General features: G+C 44.5%; 1 protein-coding gene across 8 annotated transcripts in view; it reads left to right on the top strand.

Annotated features, from left to right (window-relative positions):
• The window catches only part of para (sodium voltage-gated channel paralytic), a 234,681-nt gene extending 216,911 nt beyond the window's left edge, over nucleotides 1-17,770 (top strand). For all 8 annotated transcript variants that reach the window (XM_080272415.1, XM_080272413.1, XM_080272412.1 and 5 more), the window contains 5 exons: nucleotides 1,739-1,936; nucleotides 2,726-2,863; nucleotides 4,444-4,551; nucleotides 9,645-9,915; nucleotides 13,957-17,770. In XM_080272415.1, coding sequence (XP_080128541.1) covers nucleotides 1,739-1,936; nucleotides 2,726-2,863; nucleotides 4,444-4,551; nucleotides 9,645-9,915; nucleotides 13,957-15,044 — 1,803 coding nt within the window. In that variant the 3' untranslated portion in view covers nucleotides 15,045-17,770. The remainder of the gene's footprint in view (nucleotides 1-1,738; nucleotides 1,937-2,725; nucleotides 2,864-4,443; nucleotides 4,552-9,644; nucleotides 9,916-13,956) is intronic.
• The last annotated feature ends 4,345 nt before the right edge of the window (nucleotides 17,771-22,115 follow it).

The following is a 22,115-nucleotide window of genomic DNA, read 5'->3' as shown; positions in this document are numbered from 1 at the left end:
ACCGACTGTATCAGAAATAAAAATAAAGATGACGTGCAGGGGTTAAGTGGAAACAGTTTACCCACAGATACAACAGCGTCATATCGAAGGAGTTTATTGAGCCATCGTTAAACTATGAGGGCGACTTCCATAATCTGAATAGAATCATGTATTGACAGCTGGAATAAAGTACATAAGAAAGCCTCGTACTGAATGGGTTTACATGCCTGTTTTAGTACATCTGTTGCGTGCAGGATACATGTTGATAGTCGGAGATAAAACCGAGGAATTAGCTGTTAGGAACAAGGTTTTATGAAGATGATGGGTGTGTATGATTCTCACTCTCTCTCTCTCTCTCTCGCTGTGTGTGTGTGTGTGTGTGTGTGTGTGTGTGTGCATGGAAGCTCTCAGACACAGGCAATATATTTATCCCATCCACCAAGCACGGAAGATATCAGAGAAAGGTGTAGGCACTAGGCTTCTATTTGTTAGACTAGGCATTTGTGCAGACAACTAGGCCTAATTGAGGTTTTCAGAATCCTTCATGGGTTTCAAGTAATTGACCACGAGCACATATTTTGATAAAATATCCAATTAATGAGGAATCATAAATGGAACCTAACTTGAAGCGTTTCCACCCCAAGATATTAAATAATTTCTTCTCTTACAAGATATACAACTCGTGGAATCAGCTACCAGCAGAGGTAATTGACAGTTCTTTAAGAGTTCGGTTCCAGCCACAAGTAAGGCAAAATTTTGCTAGGCCTAATTTAGTAGTAGATTGGATGTTTTCTCTTTTCGCGTAAATTCCCTAGTCCGGCCTATTTCAGTTATTAGATGTACGGTAAGTTACTTTCTTTTCCGTGCCCACACAGCGGGTGGGAGAGCCTTCATCTTTGCAATAATTTCTCACTTTTCGAGTAGCAACGTGCATGTGGCAACTTCATTCATGGTATACCCTCCTTGATATGGGTTGTAAGGCCTTTTGGATACCACATACCCTTGCAACTTCACCATCAGGGGTCTCCCGTGAACCTTATTTACCATCTGTATGTAGTAAGAATAAAATGAAAAAGATATCATCTGATTGGAGGGACTAAATGGAAACAGTTATGCCCACATATTGAGGTTGTATTTAATGTGATGATACTTCCTCAAAATATGAGTATAATTTTCGCCAGTTGTACAAGGTCAGGCCTGGGTTTTGACACGGTTTAATTTTTGTTGTTAGGCGATTCATTGACCATTTTTTATTAGTTAAACCATTCAGCCTTCGAGTATTTTTTCCCCTCTCCAACAAGGAGAGTATGTTTTCATTTCTGTTTGTTTGTTTCTTTGTTTGTTAGCAGGATTACTCAAAATCTAAGAGAGAGATTTGGACCAAATTTGGTGGGTAGATTGCCCATGTCCCAGGGAACAATCGATTAATTTGGGGGACCGATCCGGATTGTTTTACAGATTCTGGATCCGGAAAACACTTTTTGCGAAGCCCTAATCAGTGATGAGAAACCCTAACCCATTATGAAGAGTGGTTTGGAAATTACGTTGCCCTTGTCTGAAAGATGCGCTCCACTGAGTGCCCTTCTAGTTATGTCTTTGTATCCTCAAGCAGTTTTATCCAGCTTAGGAGAGACACGGAACTGGAGGGGAATGATACTGCCTTCTTTAACATATTCACCACTAGAGGCCACTCCTGAGTTGAATAAAATCGTCAGACAGAGTTCCAACTTGTAGTCTTTCACTCCCATTTCCCCTGCAGTGTGTGGATGTTGAAACAGGCATAAGACTTAACGCGGAGGACTGCCCGGACTTTGACACATGCCTCCGTCTCAACCAGTCGTGGGAGAACAGCCCGGTGCACTTCGACCACGTGGGCATGGCTTATCTGGCGCTGTTCCAGGTGGCCACGTGGAAGGGCTGGATACCCATCATGAATGACGCCATTGATTCAGTCGATGTAAATTTGACTTTCTTGCAGTTATCCGAGTTGTTGCCATCCATAGTTTAAATATTACACTCTCTGGACATGAGCCTAATGACACGCATGTTATTGTTGTACTAGTTAGTTCTTTGATTCTCTGGATTGTTTAAAAATATATATGTTACTTTCATTCCAGGTAGTTCTCTTGATTTTGATGTGCATGCTTAAAAAAAAAAAAAAAAAAAAAAAAAAAAACTACAGTATATATTTGTTCACAGTAATAGTAAGAGTATTATAAGTTAGAAAAGGTTGAATAGGAATAACAGAATTGTGATTCGTTTTTAGTAACCGATAGTGTCGATGATGGTGATCTGATTTTGACCGGTATTGATAATCTGTTAGTAACTGATGACGATGAGAGTAGCTGGTGATGATGATGATGATGAACTAATGCTGACTGGTGATGTTGATGACCTGGTAGTGACTGGTGATAATAACTGATGATGGTAGTAGTTGGTGATAATGATGATACAGATGAACCGGTTGACTGATGATGGTGAACTTGATTTGATGTTGACGATGATGAGCTGTTACTGGTGATGATGATAATGGCTGATGATGATGATGGGGTGTTGAAGAACTGTCAATGATTATCAGAGTGGCACAGCTGAGTGACGTCCTTGCATACATATACGTTAGGTACCATCCAGAAAGAAGCTATGAGGAGTACAGTGGTATTGGTTGAGACTGTTTAATGGTAGTTATAAAAATGATAATGATATTGTAGTAGCTGTAGTTATGATGATGATGATGATGCACACACAGGTGAATCAGCAACCAGTACGTGAGATCAACATCTACATGTACCTGTACTTCGTGTTCTTCATCATCTTCGGTTCCTTCTTCACCCTGAACCTCTTCATTGGTGTCATTATCGACAACTTCAACGAGCAGAAGAAGAAGGTGAGAGTGTTTACATGGATGGTTGAGAGAGGGACAGAGAGTGACTGAAGACTGGATGGATGGATGATAGATAGAATGATATATGGATGATTGATATATTCCATGACGATTGATCAATAAACTGAATAATGATTGATCAGTACACAGTGATAGATGGATGATTGATAGATACCGAATGATAGATAGATAAAGTGAATGATAGATGGATGATAGATGTATAAATTAAATGAAAGGTGGATGATTAATAAACCCAATGACAGATGGATGATTGATAAGCTGAAAGATGGAGGGATGAGAGAAAAAATGATAGATAGATGGTAGATAAACTGACATGGATGACATAAATAGATGAGTTGATGTTTAGATAGACAGACTGAATGATTGATGTAGAGAGAGAGAGATATTGCAGATAGATACAGGAATGATTTGATAGGTAGACTGAATAATGGATAATAGATGAGTGGATGGACAGATACGTGGGCAGGTGGATAGGTGGGTTGATAGATAAACTGATGAGTAGATGTATAGATGGATGGGTGGATCGATAAATAGTTGGTCAAATGGATGGATGAATATACAGGTTGACATGGAAGCAATGCTGAATAGATGGTTAGATACAAGGGCAGATGGATGGAAAGATGGATGTGGAGAGGTTGCACTAAAACAACTAGACAAAATTCAGAACAAAGCTGTTGGAATTATTAATAACCCAGCTGTTACAAGTAAACTACTTCCCCTACAAATAAGAAGGAATGTTGCCTCCCTTGCATTATTTTACAACACTGGAGGAATTAGATACAGCCTTCATTAACTGTTCACTCCCAGGGACTCTCCTAAGCTGAATGAAATTGCTTGATAGCAGGAAAAATAAACTGCACTGTATCAGGGGCGGATTGGGAAATAATTTGAGGTGTTACTGCCGTCTCTTTCCAAGGTAAAGGTTTGGCAGCCTTTTTCCATTAAATGAGTAACGTTTGTCAAGCAAGAATTTTTTAAGAATCATTTTGGAGAAATAAACGTAGTGCCTAAGTGTATGTAAATGTACAGATTACCAGTCTCATTGTGATAAACCAGGGTTGCTGCCTGGGCTGCATGGATATGGGATTGATATTTAACTTAGAAAGTTTCATTGTCTGGCCTTACATAGTCTCTTCTTAACCCACTGAGTCTCGGGACGTCATTTTTTCATTTTGTTCTTGCCTTGTTACGATTTTACAAAGCTTAGATTGATATCAAACTGTAGGGGTTAATTATAGCCCTAATAAACCCTTTCCATACGATATGCTTTTCCCAGGTTGACTATAATCGTGTGACAGCAGCAAGCGTGAACTAAAAAAAACGTCACCCAGATTCAGGGAGTTAAATGAACTGGGCGTTTGGTAACCTGGTCTTGGGCTTTTACACTTCTAAAGGGAAAATATGAGACTGGTCATTACCGTAGTAAAGAGGTTATATCATGTGGCCTATAACCACCTCTCTGGACCATGGTATCATAGCTTCAGGTCCCTATATCCGGAAGGCTGGTACCGCAGTGAAAGGGTCATATTATCCTCTCTCTTAACCCTGTCTCTTACCGACAGGCTGGAGGCTCATTGGAGATGTTTATGACAGACGACCAGAAGAAATACTACAACGCTATGAAGAAAATGGGAGGGAAGAAACCACTGAAAGCTATCCCTCGTCCGCAGGTACCCTCCTTGGACCCCTCTTCCCCCTCCCCCTCCCACATATCCTTCCCGTACCCTACTCGAAGCATCCTTCCCCACAACCTCCGTAACTCTCTCTCATTCTTGGAGTCAGAGAGTGTGTGTTTTTCTGAAGTTTTGCCTGGATATGTGGCAACCATAACCCTGTTTTCTGTTATTGCTTTTCTGCAGGTCAGTCATACCCCTCACTACCATACCATGCCCTCTCACTACCATACCATGCTCCACTTACTATCATACCATGCCTCCTTAGTACTGTACCCTCACTACCATACCATGCCCCCTCACTGTCATATCATGTCCCCTCATTACCAAACCATGCTCCCCCACTACCATACCATGACCTCCTCACTGCTGTATCATATTCCTTTACTATCATACTATGACCCCCCTTACTACCATACCATAACCTCCACACTACCAAGACCTCCCTCACTACCATACCATAACCTCCACACTACCAAGACCTCCCTCACTATCATACCATAACCTCCACACTACCAAGACCTCCCTCGCTACCAAGACTCCCTCATTATCATACCATAACCTCTACACTACCAAGACCTCCTGCACTACCATACCATAACCTCCACACGACCAAAACCCCCCTCACTACCATACCATAACCTCCACATTACCAAGACTTCTTCGACTACCATACCTTGGTATCTCAGTACCATACCATGCCCTATCATTACCATGCTATATCCTCTCACTACTGTACATCACCACCTTCCAGTCTACACCATCATTATCATTCATCACTATCATTGTGACGTACATATCATCACTATCATTCATCACTATCATTGTGACGTACATAGTTGTTTACAAGTCATTGCATCGAATCATCCTACCCAGTATCTTTCATTACAGCCACCTCTTGGTGGTAGCTGGTGGCAGCCATCAGCCCCACACTGGATGTAGTGCTGCCTTCGTCTTCCTTAACGTTTATTTATTTATTTATATATTTTTTCAGTGTGTGCATTACTCTTTTCTCCTTTGTCTCATCCATTCTTTCATATTTTATCACCCTTCTTTCCACTTAAGGTGGCCTTGCAGTGAGTGACAAACTTAAAGTTTTCGTGTAAACCAGCAAACCAAGTACAACGCTGGGTTGAAACCAAATAACGGGATGATGTGATGCCTGCCATGGTGCCTCTGTTAATTAGGTACAGAACTGCAAATGCGGCTTCCATTTGTGAACCAAACCTTCACACTTCCCCACACGTCACTGCGTCAGGGTGGTATCTACCACAGGGAAGCATCTGTCCGCAATATGAACTGGCCCTGAATTGACGTTTGCTTACCTACTGTTGATAGATCTACCTGGCCAAACAGACTGGGGTGCAACAACAACAACCACTACCTCTGTACCTATGATCAAAACTACCACCCTCACCACTAGTGTCATCATCATCACCACCATCATTACCGCCATGGAGGTTACACTTATCATTACCAGTACAGTCGTAAAACCACCACTGTTACCACTTCAGCCCCAGTATCACCCAAATCACTGTAAGCACCACCACCACCATCGCAGTCGTCACTGTTTCCACAATCATCACCACCACAAATATCACCACTACCACCACAACCACTGTCACCACCATCACAGACACTGCTTATCACCACTGTCACCACCATTGTCCTCACCACCACTACCACTATTAGCATTACCACCACAGTCGCCACTTTCCACAGTCACCTCCACCTCTGCCATCAGAATCACTACCATTGTCACAACTATTATCATCACCACCACAGACGCCTCTGCTTATCAATACTGTCACCACTGCTATCCTTACCACCCACAATAACACCACCACCATCACCACCACCACCACCACTCTTTACCACCACCATCATTGTCACCACCAGTATCACCATCACTATCAGCACCACTATCACTACCATCACCATCGCCACAGCTGCTACTCTCACCACCACTAGCACCATCACTGTCGCCTGCATCACCACCAGTCACCCCCACCACGACTGTCACCACTAACACCACCATCACTATCACCACCAGCAGGTGGAGCAGCAGGTCACCAAGCCATATCAACAGGACATGACCTTTGACCTCACGTTACTTGACTGGCAGGAGATGTGGTGCATCCCGTCCCATCCGTACCCCCTCACCCTCCCTCTCCCCTCACCCTCATTGGCCCTTCCTATCCCCTTACCCTCCTAGCCCCCCCTCACCCTACCTGACCCTCCCAGTCCCCTCACCCTACCTGACCCTCCCAGTCCCCTCACCCTACCTGACCCTCCCTATCCCCTCACCCTCATTGGCCCTCCCTATCCTCTCAGCGTCACTGACGCTGCCTATCCCCCCACCCTCATTGACCATCCCTAAACCCTCACCCTCACCGACCCTTTCTATCCCCTCATCCTTACTAATCCTTCCTCTCCCCTCACCCTCACGGACCCTATCTCTCCCCTCACCCTCACGGACCCTCCCTCTCCCCTCACCCTCACTGACCCTCCCTATCCCCTTATCCTTTCAATCCCCTCACCCTACATTACCCTCCCTGTCCCCTCACCCTCACTAACCCTCCCTACCCCCATCACATTCATTGTCCCCTCCCATCCTCTCACCTTTATTTTCCCCTCCCTCGCCCTCACTGTCCCTTCTCTAACCCTAATTGCCCCCTCCCTCACCCTCATTGTCCCCTACCTACCCTTCCAGCTGTCCACTACCTATCCCTCCCCCCCACAACACCATCCCTCATCCGTTACTCCTCACCCTCAGCACGTGTCCTCGTGGGCTAATGATGCTCGCTAACACCTCTTCCATGGCTTCTTTATTTTTCATGTGAAACCTTCATATTTTCTTGCATGTTAATTATGTCTTTCTGATATCTGCATAGTTTGCATAAATAACATACAAGAGAGTATTTAAATGCGGAAATAAACTGGTAAGGAACAGGTGTCAGAGAGCCGCCATTGTCAACGAATATGCTGCCAATGACAACCCGTCAGCCGTCTTCCTTGCCTTCTGTGCCCCGTCCCTTTCCTGCCACCCCACCCCATTTCACCCAGCAGCACCAACCCGACGACTGAGCTCCCCCAGCTGGGCGGCGGCAGCTGCAGTGTGTTGTGAGTGTGGCAACCACCTCTCCACCTCAGGCCCTCCCCGACCCACAGCCCTACCCCTCCCCGGACCTGCCTCGGCCATACACTTCACATATCACATACACAGAGTTCAGCACTGACACACAAGCACTTCGGAAACTCTACCAGAAACAAGTACAAAGTGACACATCCATACAAATTTCCTTCACGTATAATGTACATACATTTTGTTGTTACCATTGCTGCACCCAGATACTAGTACTCAACACTGACATTGGCCGTAAGAGGTGGTGGGAGGTCAGTAGATCAGCTGACGCGAGGCGGGAGACAAGTCAGGTGCTGAGGTAGTGAGGTGGGTGTCGGGATGAGTGTCCCCTATCACCCCCAAGGGCGGGTCAGGGCGGCACTCATCCCACTAATCAGTTGAACTGTCTTCGTTGCTCTCGAGTCTCAATACTTACGGCTTCCTCTCCCCCCCCCCTCACCCCGCCCCACTGTTACGCACTCCCTCCCCATGATGTTAGATGTATGTTGCTGCCACCAGAGTGCTGCTCAGTTATGTTAGGTCGGTGTTACAACCACACTTCACACCCCCCGATGTTAGGTGTTCAGTATTACAGTTACAGTACTACTGAGGGTTGCTAGATGTTTTGTAGTTAGAAGTTTATCTGCATCATTCCCTCCCCTGTGTTTATGTTGTTAGTGTTCTATATTACAAAAACTCTACCAGCGTCTTTCAGTAGCAATACTCAGTCCCACCATATTATCTGGATGAGAAACGTCTGCTTTTCAAAATGATAATGAAAAACTTCTAATTTTCTTGGCAGCTCCATCAGACAGAGCATGAGGAATCTAGAAAGAGCTTTCATTATCATTAACAGATTCTTCTCTCCCAGATCAAGGAGCAGGTCAGAGTCTTGTTACTGTAACGTTATATAACTTCGAAGGAACGCATTAAGCACTTGCGGTATATTCTAGGTCTATATTTAGGTTGCCCTTGAGATACAGTTCTGACAGATGCCTTCTTCTTGTGCAGAGTAGGAAAGTTAGCCTTTGCTGTAACAGAAGGGAATTGAGACAATAGAGCATAGACAATGCAGTGCGGTAGAGGTGCACTGAGAGTGCGATGCAGTAATATAACATATTAGAGGTACAGTTTGAGTACCGTGATAGAGGTACCATATAGATTACCATGGTAGAGGTACAGTTAGAGTACCTACTAAAGGAACAGTTACAGTATCCTGACAGAAGTACAGTTACGGTACCTTCATAGAGGTAGTTAAGTAGAAGACCATGATAAGGGTACAGTTAGTGACACCATGGGAAAGTACAGTTAAAGTACCATAATAAAGGTATTGTTAGGTTGAGTACCATGATGGAGGTGCAGTGAGAGTGCCACGTTACGAGTACACTTGGAGTATCATGAAAGGCGCAGTTAGGTTAACTAACACGATACAGGTATGGATAGGTAAAGTACCAAGATAAAGGTATAGTTAGGCAGAGTATCAGCGGTGATAGCATATCGTGATAAAGTTTGGTAGAGTATCATGATAGGGAAACAGTCACAATTAGGTACCATCTTTTTCCCTCCCATCAGAAATTATAATCTGGTCTCTGAGTTTAATCCAGTGGCTTGCGTGTAAGCAGTTCTTTTATACTTTCACCATAATATGTCTGGCACTTTCAAGTTACGTCTCTCTCATGAGCTTTCAAATTGACGCGGTGTTTTTGCTTGGTAATATCTCTCTTACCCTCACTTTCCAACTTGCTTCACTGTCATGTGTATCTTTGAGCCAGAGTCAGCTACGCTATCATTCTGTGCTGCTTTAAGCAACTTTTGCTGCTTTGCAGTTTAACTGACTTCCACCTGCGAATAAACTCAGCAGACTTTCCCAGTATCCCTCAGCTTCATTTTCTTTTCTTTTTTTTTATTTCTTAACGCCTGGAGCTTCAGAAATTACCCGCTCCATTTTCTTTTTTTGTCTCGCTAGTTTCGCCCCCAAGCCGTGGTGTTCGAGATAGTGACCAACAAGAAGTTTGACATGATCATCATGTTGTTCATCGGTTTGAATATGCTGACTATGACTTATGATTCCTACAAAATGACGGACAAGGAGAAGGAGGTGCTCGGCTACCTCAATCTTATCTTCATTTGCATCTTCACCTCCGAGTGTGTGCTCAAGGTGTTCGCTCTGCGCTGGCACTACTTCAAGGAGCCATGGAACCTCTTCGACTTTGTGGTGGTCATCATGTCTATTCTAGGTGAGTATCACACCTACAGATCTGTCCTTTAACTTACACACACACACACACACACACACACACACACACACACACACACACACACACACACACACACACACACACACACACACACACACACACACACACACACACACACACACACACACACACACACACACACACACACACCATTCTCAGCAGTTAATACAACTATACTCCATGCCAGGCTTATCATCAGTAAACCTGTTGTGTCTTACACTCTGATACAAACGCTTTGTACGTAATATTTGCAGTATGAGGGTGCGTTCCTAAACTGAATGAAATTGCCTGGGGATAGGAGGGAAAAAATCATATGGAAGGAATTAAAGGAATTATTGTTAAATTTCAACTATGAGGGCGTTTTCATTGGTCTGAGGTGAATCGTGTGTTGGTAGAAGAAATAAAGTACGTAAGAAAACCTCGTACTGAATAGGTTGATATGCCTGTGTCAGTACATCTGTTGCATGCAGGATACGTGTGGATAGTCGGAGAGAAAGCCGAGGAATTAGCTGGTAGGAACAAGGTTTTATGAAGGGGATGGATGTGTACGAGTCTCTCTCTCTCTCTCTCTCTCTCTCTCTCTCTCTCTCTCTCTCTCTCTCTCTCTCTCGTATGTGTCCTATAATACAAAAGAAGGTAGAGAAGAATATGAAGCTCTGTGCCGCGTTCATGGATGTGGAGAAAGCATATGACGTACCGTACAGAAAAAAGAATGTAGAAGTCACTGAGAATACGCGGAACAGAAAGGAACTTCGTGAATGCTGTTGCAGGTGCGTTGCTGGATTTGAATGTTGGGCTGAAATATGCAGTTTCATTTCTCCACAGTTTATATAGATAGATAGATATTGTGTGTGTGTGTGATAACATGCCTCATTGCTTCAAGGGGGCCTCCCCCTAGTTAGCGGTAGGGGGGTCAGTGTCCGGTGGGTCGGGCCTAAAATTTCAAATGGTCATGAAATCGTAAATTTTCTCCCGATTTACTCCAGATTTGTTATGTGACATCTTTGACGAGATATCCTGTTGTGTTTATACGTCAGCACTAAAATGACTGCCGGGGACGGGTTTGCTGTGCCGTGGCACCGCTTCTTGTTTAATTCATTTTCAGAGAATCTCTTTAAATGGAGAGATTTTAAAAGAGCTCATTCTTACTGTGAACAAACTCATCTGCATTTAGCACCAGTAGCCAAAAGGGATAATGTACTTTGTGGCAATGTTATAAAAATGTCAATAACGCACAAAGAAAACAGTAAGTTGCAATATGTAAATTAATCACCAAAGACAAGGTGCCTGAGAGCTTCTTCTGTCACCCACGAGATTACGACCTGCATCCTCACTTATGTTCATGTGTACTTATAACACCTTCACACTTGTCTGTACTTAACATGACACCTTCATTACTTGTCAATACTTAACATGACACCTTTACACTTGTCCCTACTTAACATGACACCTTTACACTTGTCCATACTTAACATGACACCTTTACACTTGTCCATACTTAACATGACACCTTTACACTTGTCCATACTTAACATGACACCTTCACATGTGTTCATACTTATGACACCCACTTGTCCATACTTATCATGAGACTCACTTGTTCATACATATGACACCACTTGTCGAAACTTATTATGACAGCTTCACACGTGCCCATACTTATCATGACACACCATCACAGTTATCCATAGACTAATCCATACTTATCCAGTCCTGCTGAACGTTTTCCTTACATTTTTTGTTGGACATATTTATCGTAACATGCTGACGCTTACTGACACATCTGCACACATATTCTGGCACATTAGTCCTCAATTCTCACAGGGTTGTAAAAGAAGTTGCTTTTGGATATTCCGTAGCATCTCTTTCATACCGACTTCTTATGCATGTTTACCAAAGTTTCTCTTGTATGTATTTTGATACCGCAAGAAAATGTGAAGTGTAATTTTCACAAGTAAATCGCTACGGCAGAGATGCTACGAAGCCTGCCATCCTACCTACAGGACGGCCAGTTTACTGTTACTTAAATCTAGCACACTTGACCTCCGTCAGTGAGGGAATTTTCTTCTTGAGTAGGATGACGTCTTTTGAGTAGTCTTGTTTCCTTCAGTCGATTTTACACAGTTACAAGAGGCATTTTAAATTGCAGGAGTTAGCTATAGCCCTCATTAACCCCTTCATTCCAGTGACATTACATATTTTACTCCTGCTGTGTTTATATGATAATATTCAGCATATGAGAGACTTAAGTAACTGGGGGAGTTAGATGTAGCCGTAGTAAATTGCTTGAATGAAACGGTTGATTAAAGTAGCCCAGTGGTGGCCTTATTAGGCAGGGAAATAGGTCACCGGCGGACAGACTAGCACCTGCAACAGGTTAGATTTTGAACTCATCCCCAAAATTTGCATATAATTTTTTTAGGTAATCCTGCGACCCACCTGAACCCTCATCACCCTGCACCAGTGGGCCACGACCCACAGTTTGAGAACCCATGCACTAAAGGATTCGGTACAACTGGGACGCTAAGACACTGATCGGATTTAGTATAGAAGCAGCAATTCCTTACATGCAAATAATATGCTGGGTAAATAATACGCGGGGTTCTAATTTCAGGGGGTGATTCTTAGGCTAATTTTGACTTAAAAATGCTGTGACAACATGGATCTGAACCCATACATGGCACCAAGTACCGATAGCCTTCTGGCCAAAAGTGGTATTACATATAGCTCACCCATAAGGACGTCAATAATTATACTTCCGAAATGGGAGAGAAACCCATTTTTTACATTCAAAATAAGCCCCCAGTTCACCTCCTGAAGTTAGTGCATAAAGTTCTGGGACACCCTATTTATGCGGAGCTTCGCCAGCTTTGTATGAACACCTAACTTGTCTGATACAAATAACAGTACTCTCAAAGTAACAGGGAACATGGCACTTCATGTTAATGAAAACACATAAGAAATACCCTTAGAACACGTACACAAAAACAAAATTGTGGAAGTCAGTGATTACCTTGATATGGTGGTTCACAGTTCAGTTCGATGGAGCACAGCAGTCCCCAATACCCATGTCATTGTTAACACCCACACATATAAAAACAACTCAAGCAAGTTACTTGAAAATCCACTTTAACATTTCATCCCTTGCATGTGTGGTACACTAACACATCGCTGACATGTACTTGCAGTTAATGATATCGACTTTATTCCCAACTCAGAGCAAACCCCCTTCTATAGATAACTCAGAAACACGGTTTGAAAGGTCAGCAACTGTGTGTGTGTGTGTGTGTGTCAAGAATGTGATATTGCTTTCATACCATACATACATTATATAGATAGATAGATAGATTATGGATATATATATATATATATATATATATATATATATATATATATATATATATATATATATATATATATATATATATATATATCAAATGCCGGGACCAACTGCCTAGCCCCGTGCTCTTACGCTCTTCATGGGGCAATGTAGGATTGGATGATATATATGACAGAGTGGACAGTATTATAGAAGATACAAGTATTTATGTAAAACTGCATCCCATATCTTAAAGCATATATATCACACTGAGTGTACAGCATTAACGTAACTGAGAAAACATCACATTTCAAGTGTATTGGACCATTACCGTGTTCCAGTGTGATATCACCGTGTTCCTTGTTCATGGCACTGTCCAACAACAACAACAGCACCATGACCTACGGTACCGTTATTTAATTTTCCATAATTAACATCACCATGACCAACACTACCACGCAAACACGCATTATTCTGTCATGCACTGACACCGACAGTACTTTTTCCCCTTCCCCTCCCACACACACACCCGCACATGCTAACCCATATTTAATACCCATAAGTACCTCCTGTCTCACTTTATTCCTGTTTCTAAAGCATAATAAACTATCTCCACAAATATACATACCTACAGATACCTCAGACACAGGCACACTGAGACGCTCACAGCCTGTATAGTGTACTAATTGTGAACCCCACAGGTCTGGTGCTGAAGGACATCATCGAGAAGTATTTCGTGTCGCCAACTCTGCTGCGTGTGGTACGTGTGGCCAAGGTGGGGCGAGTGCTTAGGCTGGTGAAGGGAGCCAAGGGTATCCGAACACTGCTCTTCGCTCTGGCCATGTCCCTGCCTGCTCTCTTCAACATCTGCCTCCTTCTCTTCCTTGTCATGTTCATCTTCGCCATCTTTGGAATGTCATTCTTCATGTCAGTGAGACCAGCAGGAGGCTTAGATGATGTTTACAACTTCCGCACATTTTTTCAGTCATTCATTTTACTATTCCAAATGATGACATCAGCAGGGTGGGCCGAGGTATTATCTGGCATCGTAGTTGAAACGGATTGCACGGAGCCTAACCCTGAAACTGGTGACTCAGGTAACTGTGGTTCCCAAAGCCTTGGCATCGCCTACCTGCTAAGCTACCTAGTAATAAGTTTCCTAATCGTCATCAACATGTACATTGCTGTCATCCTCGAGAACTACTCGCAGGCCACTGAAGATGTTGAAGAGGGTCTCACTGACGACGACTACGACATGTACTATGAGATCTGGCAGCAGTTTGACCCCAAGGGCACACAGTACATCCAGTTTTCTCAGTTGTCAGACTTCCTAGACATCCTGGAGCCGCCACTACAGATCCACAAGCCCAACAAGTACAAAATTGTGTCCATGGACATTCCCATCTGCAAGGGTGATCTCGTCTTTTGTGTAGACGTGCTTGATGCCCTAACCAAGGACTTCTTTGCCCGCAAGGGTAACCCAGTTGATGACTCTGCTGACATTGGTGAAGTGGCCCCAGCACCTGATCGCCCAGGTTACGAGCCAATGTCGTCCACACTTTGGCGCCAGCGGGAGGAATACAGTGCGAGGCTGATTCAGCAAGCGTGGCGCCGACACCGGCAACAAAAGGACCAGGCGTCACTGTCAGGTGCCGAGTCACAGGAGGAGCTGAAGCAGGCGGACACAGCGGTGCTGGTAGAGAGTGATGGCTATGTCACTAAAAACGGCCACAAAGTGGTCATTCACTCCCGCTCGCCTTCCCTCACCTCCCGCTCCACCGACGTGTGACCTCGCCCTTCACTCTCTTGTTACTGCTGCTTGATCCGCGCTGGGCCCCGCTCCGCCCCGCTGCCCACCCGCCGCCCACATCGGTGGTGCGGGGCCACCCCGGCCCCACCCTCGTCGGTTGTGCCCCTCTTGTTCGGGAACACCGCACTCTTAATGCCTTGTTATTTAAGTTTGTTGTGCCACCCTGCAGTCCGCAGCCGCAGCCCCGAACCGCAGTCCTGGGCAGGGCGGGCGAGCCCCACACCTGCTCCCTCCCACCTTCACTTTGGATACATTTATTTTTGCTGGTGACTGGAGGTAGCCTGAGCCGTTGTCGAAGTCGGACCCAAGCCAGTCTGGCGCTCACTTGTTGCCTGCTGGGTGGGGTGAGTCACTCCGCCCCGCCCGACCACACCCGCCCACGCTGACAGTATTGCTGCAGGCGGTGTATGAAACACCCACCACACCAGACCCTGCCTGGGCCCAGTACGGGACTGCGGGAGGCCCGGGGCAGCGGGCGGCGGTGGTCACAGTGACCTGCATCACCCAGTCACCAGTCTCACATACTAGCTCACTCGCCGCAGCTCCCCACTCCTCCCAACTCAGGCCTCAGGTTGTCCTTCATTAACTTGTCCTGCCCATGTCACATGACCCTCTGCCCTTGCCCTCTCCTGACGGGTGGGGCATCTTCCCCAGCCCCACCCGGCGCTGCCCCTTGCTCAGCATGGTCTTGGGGTGTGCCAGGGGGTCGCCTCCCTGTTCCCCAAGGGGAGGCTGCTCCCGATGACGCCACCTACAAGTTACACGCCTGCTGCTGCTTCTCCCCTTCTCCGGCCCCTCCTCCTCCCCCCCCTGCCCTTCCACGAGCCTCATGACCTATTACGCTGTAGATTCTGCCTCTGGCCCGCCCCGCCCCGCCGCTGCCTGCCGTGATGGCCTTATGTAAGGTGAGAGAGAGTGTGAGCGCGGCTGAGGTGCAGGACTGAGGCCATACGCTGCAGGCCACATGCTACCTTACTGTGCATAATACAGAACTGTTTTATAATTCTGACCATAACAGTGAAACTAACGTATAAGACGCCGCCACACTTGCATGAGAGCAGCTGAGCAGGCCCGGGCGGCGGCGGCTGCAAAGGCTGCGGCTGACCTGCGTCCTCTTCCCCCCCCGCCAGCCGTCGCCACCGCCGCCGCCGCCCCCGCCACCCGGCCAGCGCCCGCAGGTCCACTCTCACACTTGGTAACTTAACATGTAGCCTAGGAACTGTTGTTGACAATTTTGCTATGGACCTTTTATCTGAGTGATGGAAATTATGATGGACTCTTTGCTCCCATAGTAATACTCGAGGCTTGACTGTGCTGGCAGGAAAGGGGAGGGACGGGGGGAGGGTGGGCCGCCTTGCTCCGCCCCGCCCCGCCCCTCACCACACAACAACGGCTTGCATCTGCAGACACTTAAGTTATAAGTGAGAGCGCTGTGAAACTCTTCATACTCGTACACTCTTAGTTGGTAAGGCGCCGCCCGGCAGTGCGCCCCCCTCGGTTGTCCCGCCTCATGTGATACACTTGTGTAATGTTCAGATTGTTATATTCTTGATAGCCACATTTGTTCTCTACTCTGATGCCCGTCACACACGTCATCCTTGACATCAACACTTTTTTCATTTATGGGTTTATTATGCAAGTTTGATGCGAGGGAGCTGGCGGGGGTGCCTGGCCGCCACCAGTCTTCCCCAGGTGGCAGCCAGCACTCCCCCACCCCCCGGCCCATCACACTGTTATTATTGTCAGAATCAGGCCTGAGACGTACCAGCCAACTTACTGTCAACTCCCTCTCTTAATTCTGACTTGTTTTTTACAGGAAGGACAAGGAGAGGAGAACGCTGCTTCTTACCATGCCTCTTGTTCTTCCTGCACATCAAAATCGGAATTACGAGAGGGAATTGGTGATGAGTTTGTTTGTGTGTCCGGGTCCAGGTGATGTGGCCGCCGTCTCCCTCCCTCACTCTCCGCGCCCCGACCCACACAATGCCCTGGGCGCCCCGTTGCTGCTTCTCGCGCTAGCCCTCTCACCCTGTCTTCTCACATCCTCATTCCTACCATACTGTTCTCTCCTCACATCCTCTTTCCTACTTCTCATGGCTTCTCTTCCACGCTCTCCTCTTCTCGCATCATCTCACCAGCTCCCATCATTTTCCTTCCAGACTGTCTGCTTGTAACATCGTCATTTCTACCACAGTCTCTTTCCCGCCTCTCATCACTTTCCTTCCACACTGTCCCTTGCCTTCTATTCCGTTCATTCCTCACTGTATATATATATAGCTTGAAGCGCACTTATTTACATATAAAGAAGTCAATGCACAAATGTGAACTTCAAACGATACCTTCATCTTTTGTTCTTGCTCTTCTCTCACTCTTCTCCTCCTCCTCCTTCTCCTCCTCTTCCTCCTTATCAGCATCTTCCTCTACCCTTTTATTTTTGTTCCTCTTCATGCGCTTTTGTCTTCCTCTTTTTTCTCTAGCTTGCCTCCTGTTCCTCCTTCTTCAGCCAACAGAGGACCTCCCACACCCACCCCTTCCGCCCCTTGTCCCTCATTTCTCTCTCTCTCTCTCTCTCTCTCTCTCTCTCTCTCCTTTTTCAGTTCCTTTTCTTTTCTTACCCTGCTCCCTCATCTCTCAGGATTCTCTCCACTCTGCTTTCTCCTGATTCCCGGTTCCGCATCTTACATTCCTTTTCTTTCATCTCTTTCCTTTCCCTCCCCCAGTTTCTCACTCCTTCCTTCCTTCCTTCCTTCTCTCCCTTTGTTTCTTTCACCCCCCCCCCCACTTTCTTCCTCACCATTTTCACCAGATCTCCATTTTTCCCTCATTACTCTTCCCTCCGCCCATCTCTTCCTTGTTTCCCTTCCCTCCTTTCATTTCCTCTCACTTTTTTCTTTTTCTTTTCTTTCCTCTTCCTTCATTTCTTTCCTTCTTTCCTCCCTTTTCTTCCAACATTTTCTACCCCATCTCTTCTCAGATTCCTATCCCTCCTCCCCCCCATCCACCCCACCCCACCCCCGGCTCGCAGCACGGCCATGGTAATATCTTTTTAAAAATTACGCTAAACTATAATTGCTAAACTTATGATCAAGGAGACTAAAAAGAAATATACCGGTATAAACAAATATATATATAGATATATATATATATATATATACATATAAAAAAAACGGCGCCACTCATTCTATACATTTCAGCCTTTTTGCTTGCACTTTTTAACATGTTTTGGATTTCACAGTTTGTACTATATTACTGTACATAATATGTCATCGAATAAATTTTGATAATTTACCACGAATGAAAAAACTGGAGATGGTTTCTTTATGGCTACCCTTTACCTGTGTGTGTGTGTGTGTGTGTGTGTGTGTGTGTGTGTAAAGTAAACTGAGTATTTGAATCACCTCCAGAGTGTGTGCTTTCACCTTTACCGACGCATATTTGCGTGGACTCATCAAGGTGGAGAAATACGTTCGGCTGATACTCCGCCACTTCTGCTTCCTTACACATGCTGGCTGATATTCCTAAGAAAAGCTTGTTATGTTTCTCTGCACTGATATGTCTTTCATATGATGCAGCAAGGAGGAAAGTGACAGACATGTTGCAAATGTGAAGTAGATTCAATGGAGTAATAGGCGAGCTTTTGTTCAAGACTGTTCTGGTATATGTATAAGTTTGTTGCATTTGTCCCAGACTGTACCAGGTATAAAGGTAAGTTTTATTAAAAGGCCCTAGGCTCTGTACGATGGATTAAGAAGCTGTCTCTAGCGCCTCCCCATTACCAGTGTACTAATGCGGACACACTGGCCTGTGTCACGGTGGCTGAGTGATCAGCATTGCTGACTGCCAAGCTGCCAGCCCATTAGCTCCAGGGTTCCAATTCTGGTGCGGGCAGCAGGCGTTCCTCAACTTAGATGTCCATTCACCCCTTGTGGGTTGGTAGGTAGAATGAGTACCCAGGGTAACACCTTGGGGAGGTAACTGGTAACAAGGATGTAGTAGCCTTGTATCCCAGGGTGGGTGAAACATCTCCACATTCTTAAAGGCTTAAGTTACGGAAAACCACCGCGACTAAGCACCTCATGGCGCCTGCCCCCAACTTTACCTTTTACCTTTATGTCTGTGTACCTCCTTACCATAAATAACGACACTATCTCTTCTGTTCTTCCTGTAAAATTAAGACTAACATATGTCACCGTCAGTGTAGCGCTGATGCGGACGCTACTTACTTAAATCTCCAAGATCAATAAGACAATAGTGCGTGTTTTCGTCTGGCAAATATCCGTAACCATTTTTGGCTCGATGGCGAAGCGAAGTCAGAGTGGAGGTTCAATTTGTCTATATTCGCTTGAGATATTGAGAGATTAACACTACATTATGGTGCTAGTCAGAAAGAAATGCTATGGAAAAGACGTAGAGTCGTAGTATTATCTCATTCTGCCATTGAGGTACGGGAAATAAGCTGCAAAAGGACGAAAATCGGGGCTAAGTTAAGGTGATTGAACTAGTAACAAAGGAGACTCGTTCTGGCATCATATCTAAGGCTCATCGAAATCCATGCAACTACGGCTTAGTGTTTATGAGAATGGCTAAGTTCCCTCAGATTAAAGGAAACCTACTGTACATCCCTTCTCAAAGCCGTATCATCGTCTGCTGGAGAACCTTACAAAACACTTGTACAGTCGGCCCAAGAAGTGACGGCGGAGTATCTAGAAGTTTTCGGTCAGCGATAGTGCACATACTCTTGCTCATATCTCTACGAGGTGAAACCTAATACGTAAAATTGTTACAAAAAAAACAATAAATCAATGCTAAAGTACCTGTATATTTCAAAACTGTAGGAAGCAGTTCGTTAGTTACGATAATAGGAAATCCTAAACGGAACTAATTGAAATTTCACAACTATCGCTCAGGGACAGTCAGGAATAATTTGTGGAGTTCAAGTCTAGTATGGTAACACGCAATCATTTTATAGTCGTAAGACTGAACAAGAGGGAGCTTCAATAAACAATTGAAATTAATAATTATTATTTATAAAATAATTTCCGTTACAATACTAGAGAATAATTTAAAGTCATTTATTTCCGTTTCCAACGTCTTCATGGACGACGACAGAAAGCGGGAAGGAGGCGCAAGCCAGTAAGCTATTTTAAATGTTTCGATCAACACGCACGAAAGGAGATAACATTTACTCAAAGATATGAAGTTATTACACTGCATTTGGCCAGTTTTCCATCAAGAAAAATATCTGGATTATTTAATATATGCCAGAGGGCTATCGGTGAAAGATGTATAAAAAAAAGAACCCCGAAATTTCCCTAGAGTCGGAGCTCCTTGGAGAATGCTGACTTCTGTCATAGAGTCGCGTTCTCGTCAGCAGGGGAAGACTTCTATAACTTTTTTTTTTTTTTTAACTTGGATTCAAATTGCCATCTTCTCATTTAGAATGGTATGTTGTCACAATATATTAACACTAGAATATGATGTTAATCGCAAAGAAGTTCTATGAAAACGTCGTAGAGCTGTAGTAATGTTTCTGTCAATGAGCTGCGTGAGATAAGTTGCAGAAGGACAAAAGTCTATGCCAAGTTAGTGTAAAAGAACTATAGCTCTTTTTATTTTTAACGATATATCTCAAAGTTCAATTACACATGGAAATAAAATCTTGGGCTCCATATGGTATCAGATGCTGTAATCCTCTTTCTTTGTGTCATGTGAAAAATATGTATTTTCCTTAGACATAGACAATTTAGCAACACGCATTCGAAAAATTAAGTTACCTGTATCTCGTCAGAGGAAAATTTCAATGTGATGCCTTGTCCAAGAGCTACGTATATGTATCCTTTCTGCAACACAGTGCACCATTCACATCACTGGACACTCCTGTATCATTTTTGACTTACATGTCTTGCCATATAACTATCGAGGTAAAAGAAATGATTCATGACATCATAGGATTTTTTTTTTTTTTTTTTGTCTGGCCCCCAGACATAGATGTCATTATTTACATGGAGTGTGGTCACAGGGACGTTGGGGCGTTTATTATTAAATAATTTAATAGTGGACCAGACTTTGCTTAATGGGGTAAAACTTCACCGTGGACACAAAAGTCCACCAGGAGTCATGTTTAGCCCTTCTGATTATTCTCCTTGCCTCAGCACGTGCCTGTTGGTATACAATAAAAATTTTCTCAGTAGGCTGAGTATAAAAAAAATCCTGTATTTCCTGTTGCGTTTCCTTAATGTTTGTCGGCAATACGGTGTCTACTTATGAGCTCTATGGGAACTGTAGAAGTCTTCGGAATAGCAGCCTTAGCCGCGTGTAATAATGGAGTTGGTCAGATTTTCGACTTAAACATCAATGGTCTCCCCAGATATATCTAGATCGGCGATCCTTGAGAAGGATCCTCAGTCTGTTTTCTTAGTTAAATTTTGGGGGTGGAGGGTCCGAAATAATGTAGTGTGTATAAGAATGACAGATGGGTAAATGATCACTTCCTAAGGAATTGGCAAAGGGGTCTCACAAGAAGTCTTGATGTATACCTGGGGAAGCCAGAGATAAGTCAATAGCAGAAAAGTTATCAGCACGATCATTTACACTAGTCGCTCCACCATCGTTCGGTAGACAGAGGTTGGATTGTAGTATCAGGTCGGCTACTTGCTCCCCACGACCATCGATTCTCAAGTTGCCCCATCGATAGTGATGGGTGTTATAGTCGCCCAGCTCTAACTTATTCCCAAGAAGATGTTCAGACAGTGAATTCAGAGCATCACTGAGTATCAGTGGGACCATGTGGAAGACCATAGAGAGAGCAATTAGACAGAAACGTGTTACTAAATTTTACTCTGCACACGACAACTTCCAGAATTGAATTTAGAACTACTTCCGTTTGTGGGTGTGATCTGTGTGTATATATGGCAACTCTTTGACCATCATATCTTTTATACGAGTGGTAGTGTTTGAGCTGAGGAGGATCAGGGTGATCCACGAAGTGCGTCTCCTATAAACAATTAACATCTGGCCTGCGTATAGACAGCAAGATTGCTATATTATGTA

This window comes from Coenobita brevimanus, chromosome 50 (genome assembly GCF_032717465.1).
Source record: "Coenobita brevimanus isolate Jiangsu-jjx chromosome 50, ASM3271746v2, whole genome shotgun sequence".
In the NCBI taxonomy this organism is placed as follows: domain Eukaryota; kingdom Metazoa; phylum Arthropoda; class Malacostraca; order Decapoda; family Coenobitidae; genus Coenobita; species Coenobita brevimanus.
This window is presented reverse-complemented; position numbering and strand designations above follow the sequence as displayed.